At 40.6% G+C, this 7,378-nt stretch overlaps 1 protein-coding gene across 1 annotated transcript in view; it reads left to right on the top strand.

The window, feature by feature from the left end:
- USP14 (ubiquitin specific peptidase 14) overlaps positions 1-7,378 on the top strand; it is a gene marked incomplete at its 5' end in the record, with an annotated part of 30,498 nt that overhangs the window by 4,868 nt on the left and 18,252 nt on the right. The window contains 3 exons of the mRNA XM_025209263.1: positions 999-1,103; positions 5,323-5,426; positions 6,537-6,595. Coding sequence (XP_025065048.1) covers positions 999-1,103; positions 5,323-5,426; positions 6,537-6,595 — 268 coding nt within the window. The remainder of the gene's footprint in view (positions 1-998; positions 1,104-5,322; positions 5,427-6,536; positions 6,596-7,378) is intronic.

Raw genomic sequence — 7,378 nt, 5'->3', positions numbered from 1 at the left:
GGGTGAATAAATCCTCACCAATCCCCTTCTGTGCCCCCGTGATGAACTTATAGGCAGCCACAAGGTCGCCTCTCAGCCTTCTCTTGCGGAGGCTGAAAAGGTCCAGTTTCTCTAGTCTCTCCTCGTAGGGCTTGGTCTGCAGGCCCTTAACCATACGAGTGGCCCTTCTCTGGACCCTCTCCAGGTTATCTGCATCCCTCTTGAATTGCGGCGCCCAGAATTGCACGCAGTACTCCAACTGCGGTCTGACCAGCGCCCGATAGAGGGGAAGTATCACCTCCTTGGACCTATTCGTCATGCATCTGCTGATGCACGATAAAGTGCCATTGGCTTTTCTGATGGCTTCGTCACACTGCCGACTCATGTTCATCTTGGAGTCCGCTAGGACTCCAAGATCCCTTTCCACTTCCATGCCACCCAGCAGGTCATTCCCTAGGCTGTAGGTGTGCTGGACATTTTTCCTCCCTAGGTGCAGCACTTTGCATTTCTCCTTGTTGGCTTGTTAATTTTTAATCATATTAGGAGTGTAATATTCATAGAATCACAGAAAATTAGGGTTGGAAGGGATCTCAGGAGGTCATCTAGTCCAACCCCCTCTACTCATAGCAGAACCATTAGTTAAAGCTAACTGCTTGGAAAAATCTTGGCTACTGACTGGCATGCTAGGCCAAAGGGGTATTTTCAACAAAGATGAATGTTACAGAATTGCATACTTTCCACATAATATGACACATTATTGGAGAAAAATTGAAGAAAGAAAGGAAGCTGAGTTCAATAGAAACAGAATTAAACTGTAGATTCTTAGTTAGCTTTTTATTTAGAAACACAAGATCAATTAAGCATCACAAGAGAATGTTCTTAAGTGCATCTGTGGGAATTGTCTGAAATTACTACTTTCTGTAGAAGTAGACAGTTGCCTTTTTATACAGAAATAACTGCCTTTTGGTGCTTTGTGAATGCCCTTAAATGTGTCTTGTCTATGCATGATGTGTTTACAGGGGATGACCTTATTAATGATGGGTTCTGCAGATGCACTGCCTGAGGAACCAGTAGCTCGACCTGTCTTTGTAGAAGATATGACAGAGGAACAGTTAGCCTCAGCTGTAAGTATATTTTGAACCTCAAATACCTGTGATCTTTTAAATAACTGAACTTTCCAGTGCGTTGTTAATTCTTATTTAAAAGTGGATCTTAACTGCGGTTTGTTTACTTAGCGCTTATAGTATATAAGAAATAGCTATTGACAACATAACTTGAGGCAGTGATAAGTCTGGGGTTTAATTTGTAGCTCACTTAAGCTAATGGCACTTTTGGTTTGAACCAAGCATAATGTTTGTAGGCATTAGCTAACAAAAATGGTGGTTCTGATGCACCTGAAGTTAGACCTATCACCCTTGCTATATTAACCCTAGGCTTCTAACCCTAGACAAAGAATTATGTATTGGCTGTTCTACATTTGCAGGGGAAAACTAATATTTTCCTAGTACTTTATTAGAAGCATTTTTCCCCCTAATTTATAACAAAACTAGTTTTCAAATTACTGGGATGGACAGCACATGGATAGAATGCTTAAAAAAGGAGGGGCAGAGGGTAAAGAGAAAAATAAAAAGGAAGTCCCTAGCCTGGGAAAGTTTCTTTCTACATTTTGAACAATTTCATTTCTTTATCCTTAATCAAAAGGAGAAGATGTGCATGGTACTTAAAGCAGAGTAGCCATTCTGGCTTGAGAGTATTGTCTGCACCAATGGTTCTCAACCGGGGAAAGGGAGGTGGGTCTGCAGATCCTTGGGAGGCTGCGAGCATGTTTCAGGGGGTCTGCCTGGCCCAACCCGGTGCAGGGAGGAGCTGTCTTCGCCCCCTGGGGCTGAGGTGAGTCCCAAGGAAGTGGCGGACCTGTGCCCTGCCCAGCCCTACAGCCTCCATCTTGCATGTGGGCAAGGCTCCATGCTGCTGCTGCCCCAGTTATTGAGGCCCCAGGGCTCCCCATCCACTGCACCTGAGGATGTGCAGGCAGGACTGGGGAGCCGGGCCCTTCCTCAGGCAGAAAAAGGTTGAGAACCCCTGGTCTATACCATGTACGACCAATAATTTTACAATGTATATCCATATAATAATGGCTTTTTAACTTAGGGCTGAAAATGTACCTCAGTGCCTTCCTGTGGCCTACAAGAATAATGGACACAAGTTAAGAACTTAAGAATTGTCATCCATCTAGGCCAGAATCCTGTCCCTGAACATAAAAGTGGATGCCAGATGGAGAACCTTGAGCCAGATGGATCTAGAGTGCGATATCCCTTATCCATTTTCCACAGTCACGACTGGTAGTGGTTTGGAGATGCCGAAGGAAACCTCTCCAAGTTTTGTGCTATACAGACTAGCTCTCCAGTCCCTTAAAGCAGTGCTTCTCAAACTATCCGATGTGGCGGACTGGCAATTTTTTTTTCCAGTGGGCCAGGGACCGGTGCCCGGTTCAGCCGGTGGCAGCAACTGCGTGTAACAGCTCTACACAAATGTGCGACCAGCTGTTCCTTTCTCTTTCCTCACCTCGCATGACATGACGTCACCTGGAGTTTTGGAATGTACAAACTGTGGCGCTATGACATATCAATGTTATGCTTCTGAAAATATATTTCTTTCTTTCCTGGCAACTTGCTGCGGACCGGCAACCGGTGGCTTGCCGATTGGCACCGGTCCGCGGACCACCACTTTGAGAAGCACTGTATTAAAGGATCCATCAAAAACCAACACTGATCAAGGTTACAATACACCTACATACTGCCTAATTGAAATAGGCAAACTCTGTGAACCTAGAGACTATAGAAGACACTGTGTGCCATGCTGGGACAAGCAGTGCGAACAGCTCCTTAACATCAAGCAACACAATGACCCTACAACTGTAGAAAGAATTACAAAACAGCTGGCTACCACACTGCACAATATCAAAGGAGAGATGAATACCATAGAAAGATTGGATATGACCCACACAGGCAGACAAGGATGGTGCATCATTACTGCCTTACAAACAAAGGCACCAAATACAACATTGCCCTGAATCAAACTCCATCATGAAAATACTGTGCAACAATAGCAAGTACAGTGCCCCAAGCAAACACACAGAAATGTTTAGATATCTGACTCACGAACAACTTAAATCGCCCTATGCCAACCTCAATTTAACTGCTCCTATCTCTGAAAATGAGTGATGCAGTTATTAAAGTGATCAAGATTGGTAAGGCTGCTGGACAAAATAAGATATTCCCAGAACTCATTACTAAGCTCAGAACCACAATGAAAAGATAGCTTCAGAAATTCATGCATTAATGTCTAGAAAGTAACAGACTTCCAAACTTTTTGAGAGAAGCTGATATCTCTGCTACCATGAAACCCCATAAAGCACCAGAGGATCCAAAGAGCTACCAACCCATCTCACTACTCGTTACATACAAACTCATGGAGTGCACAGTCCTGAGTAAAATAGAGAACATCTTTGATCCCCAGCTCTCAAAAGAGCAAGCTGGCTTTCTGGAAAAAGTGTGCTTTCAGGCACTGGTCCACAGACCACCACTTAGAGAAGCACTGCCTTAAAGCATATTAGTTGGAGTAGATGATTTGATGTAAATCGGATCAAGGTAGATCATTAGTTAAATCATGATTTAGATCACTGGTCAAGTAGCCTTGATTTAATCGTTGTTTTCTATAAAAATTGCATTCTTGTTGTTTGATATTCTTTATTCATTTAACTTCTTGAAACTTTGCACTTTTAGAGAGAGGTGTAAGGGCTTGACTGTGTACACCAACTTGCAGGGAGACAAGAGGGCTGATAGATAGGTAATCAGGTCTGTTATCTCTTACCTCCATATATTGTTGTTAACAAGGATGTTATCTCTGGAGACACAAACCCACAGTTTGAGAACTGAAACTGAGCATCACAGAGATGTTTAATGGATCTCCTAGACTGAGCACTGAGTCCCATTGGGTCGAGCGGTTTTCTTCAATCTTTACTAATCTATAGAAGAGCCTCCGGGAACCACTAATGATTAGGTCCCTAATATAGTCCATGGCCTGTTGTGACCTATTTATAAAACTTTTCTAAAAAGGTTACAAGAATATATTGTCTTGTATATAATTAGAAGTATATATAATTAAAAGTTATAATCCCTATAGTATATAATTATGTTATCTGTATTCCATAATATCTTTCAGCTTTAACATATCTCAAACTATCTTTATACAGGGTTTTGTTTTTGTTTTTGTTTTTTTTTGAAGCATTTTAACAAAAACAAAAAAAAATAAATTAAAAAAAAATTATTTTAATTTTTAAAAATCTTTTTAATGTTTTTTTAATATAGATTTTTTTTTTTTATCCACCCTGCTACTAGTAATTGTAGAAAAGGTGAACAAGGAAGTAATTCAGTCTTGGAAAAACTTTAAAAAAATTTTAATCCATGTACCTTTTTTTTAATTCAGATTTTGTGTGAAGATTAAAATGTCTGTACTGTGTGTTTCAGATACTTTCACAGATTGTACAGTGAAATGTTCTCTTCCTCCCCAAATTTTACGTTCTGATAACCATCCACATTTATTTATACATTATATAAATGCATTTATATTTTTTCTGGAAATCTGCCTCACAATTATATAAAGCCTAAAATATAAAAACACATTTGTGTGGTAATTCTTAATTGTTTCTGAAATTATGGCCCGGTTACTACATCAGTTGCTTTTAAGATTTCATTTTTAAAATAGTAATTTATTTAAAAACTTTAGCTATTCTCAGGTTAGGAGGTGATTCAGATTTCTCTTAAAGCACACTGCTCCCTGTAAATTAGAGTTTTGTTAAAAAAAATGAAATTCATAAGAGTTCTGCTGAGAGCCTTAGCACTAATTTAATTACATTAGGGAACTGATTAAACGTTTTCACTGATTTTACAAATGTATACATGAGAATTAACAAGGCAGTAGTATTTTGAGATCAAAACTTTGGTTATTGCAGACTTTTCAACAGCCACTTGTTATAAAAAAAAACCAAAAACAAACCAAACAAACAAAGCAGAAAAATGAAATGATACCTTCCTGAACATGTTGGAAAACTGCCAATGTGAAATACATTGAGGTAACAAGATTATGGATTTTGGAAATACACTTTATACAATAGTGAAGTTGAAGTAAGAGATCTATTAGTGTCATGCAACATGACGGTCAATCAAGTTTCATTCATCTCAGAAACTATTTTCTAGCGAGCTACTGTCTGAATTACAACATTTATAATAAATTATTACCAATGTCTTAAATGTTCAAGAACCTTGAATATCTTTTTGGCAGATGGAATTACCATGTGGTTTGACAAACCTTGGCAACACTTGTTACATGAACGCTACAGTTCAGTGTATCCGCTCCGTGCCAGAAGTGAAAGAGGCCCTTAAGAGGTAGGTTCAGTATGAAAACAATAAAACTGAGTTTTCTTTGGACTATGAAGTAAAACATTCTTGCTAATAGCACTGACAGTGAGTGGGATAGTGTATCCTCTTAAATGAGGATCCTTAGTAAGGATTTCAGGTAGAATAGAATTTGTTGTACAACTACTTTAATCTACGCTTTCGTTTCAAACGTAAAATTGTGTGAATACAGACGCTCATTTTTTTTGAGAGATCTTGTTCTTAATTCTGATCCCCTGGTTCTGTGGGCAGCGCACTGCAGTTCTGCCCTGGCCCCACACTGTCACCACCCCAAGATCCCAGGGTCTCCATGGAGACTGGCCAGGAGCCACGTGGATCTGAGATGACAACATGGGGCCAGAGCAGAGCTGTGATCTGCTCCCTGCACGCAGCTGCCTGACTGGAACCTGTGTCCATCACAAGGGCATGTGGGTAGCGGTTTGTGGCTCTGCCCTAGCCCTGCCTTGTTGCTGCCCCAAGATCCTGGGGTCTCCTTGGCTTCACCTACCTGTCTCACTTCCAGCTGCAGCCCCATCCCAGCTGCCCAGCCAGCTCGGCCCACATGGGTCCGACCCCTGGCAGTGGGGTGGAGGTGAGGAAATGGGCCGTGGTGCCCCAGCAGCAGGGCTGGGTCTAGCTGTGGCAGCTAGAAGGAGCCGCCGCCACCTGGGGCTGCTGGGAAATGGTGTCCGGCCATGGACTGGATATGCCATTTTGTCTCCCCTGCCTTAGAGACTGATTCAGAGAGGAATGAGCTTTCACGGGGGACAGCTTCTAGTGCTGTTTGTTTGCTTTTGCTCTTTAACAAAGAGATGAGGAATTCCAACCTCTGCCAGGTTCTGTTGGATGACTAGTGATTATAGTCCAACTGATATTTTGGGATGGGTATAAAAAAAACCAAAAGGGACACTACATGCCATCAGGGAATGACTGCTTCAGTTACCTGGCTAGTGAATCTGTCTAGAGTGTCTTTCAGAATGCATTCTGTCCATTGTGATTTCAGAATGCATTCTGTCCTTGTGACTTAAAAAGTTGCTGTTTTTGGCAAGGTTATCTGTGTTTTAATTTAATTTCATACAAAGTATTCCAATTTTGTTTTAGATATGCTGGTGCTTTAAGAGCTTCAGGAGAGATGGCATCTGCTCAGTATATTACTGCAGGTTAGTGTGTGGATTCGGTTACAGTGTTGTGTAACTTTATTTCTTGGCAGCTGGAGTTCAAAACTGTAGTTACAACTCTGCAATGTGTGTATTTTTCTTTAGAGTTTATGCTTTGGGAACTCCAGATCCATTAGGTCTGAGGCATTCATTTTAATATGCCATCTAATATATTCTTAAGGAATAGACAAATCCTGGATGCAAACCCCACTTTTCTAAATATTCCCAAGCACACAGAGCACTGTAGGTTATACACCTGAAAATTCACATAATCTAATTTCAAGTAAGGTATTCACTTCATTCCTGACACAATTTTAAAGTGAATTAGAACTCTGTAGAGCAGTCCTTTCTCCATTTTTAAGGTGAATGGCTTCCATGAAACATTTTATTGGATAGCATATTTTCACTTAATAGACTGTGACTGTGTTACTGAAACATTATCTCATTAATATTTCTTTGAGTACATTTTATTGGCCTTGCAATATCATTGAAGTAATAGACTGACCAAGCACTGCATTTCTTAATTCATACCCCAGGGGGGGTTCACATTTCATTAAAAAAAAAAAAAAAAGTATCTAGAAGGGGAAGTCCATGAGCTTTAACTAGAACTCTCATTAGACCCTATACATTTGAACAAGGCCACTACTTGTCCCCTTTTTTCTTTTCTTTTTTTTTTTTTTTTTTTTACTCTTTCATTGCCCCACTAAGATGCTGGGCCAGGACACTGGGATTTCTACCAGTTCATTTAAGGACAAACAAAACAAAATAAGGAAGGAAAGGTCCAGT

Source organism: Alligator sinensis, unplaced genomic scaffold, assembly GCF_000455745.1.
Source record: "Alligator sinensis unplaced genomic scaffold, ASM45574v1 scaffold677_1, whole genome shotgun sequence".
Taxonomy (NCBI): domain Eukaryota; kingdom Metazoa; phylum Chordata; order Crocodylia; family Alligatoridae; genus Alligator; species Alligator sinensis.
This window is presented reverse-complemented; position numbering and strand designations above follow the sequence as displayed.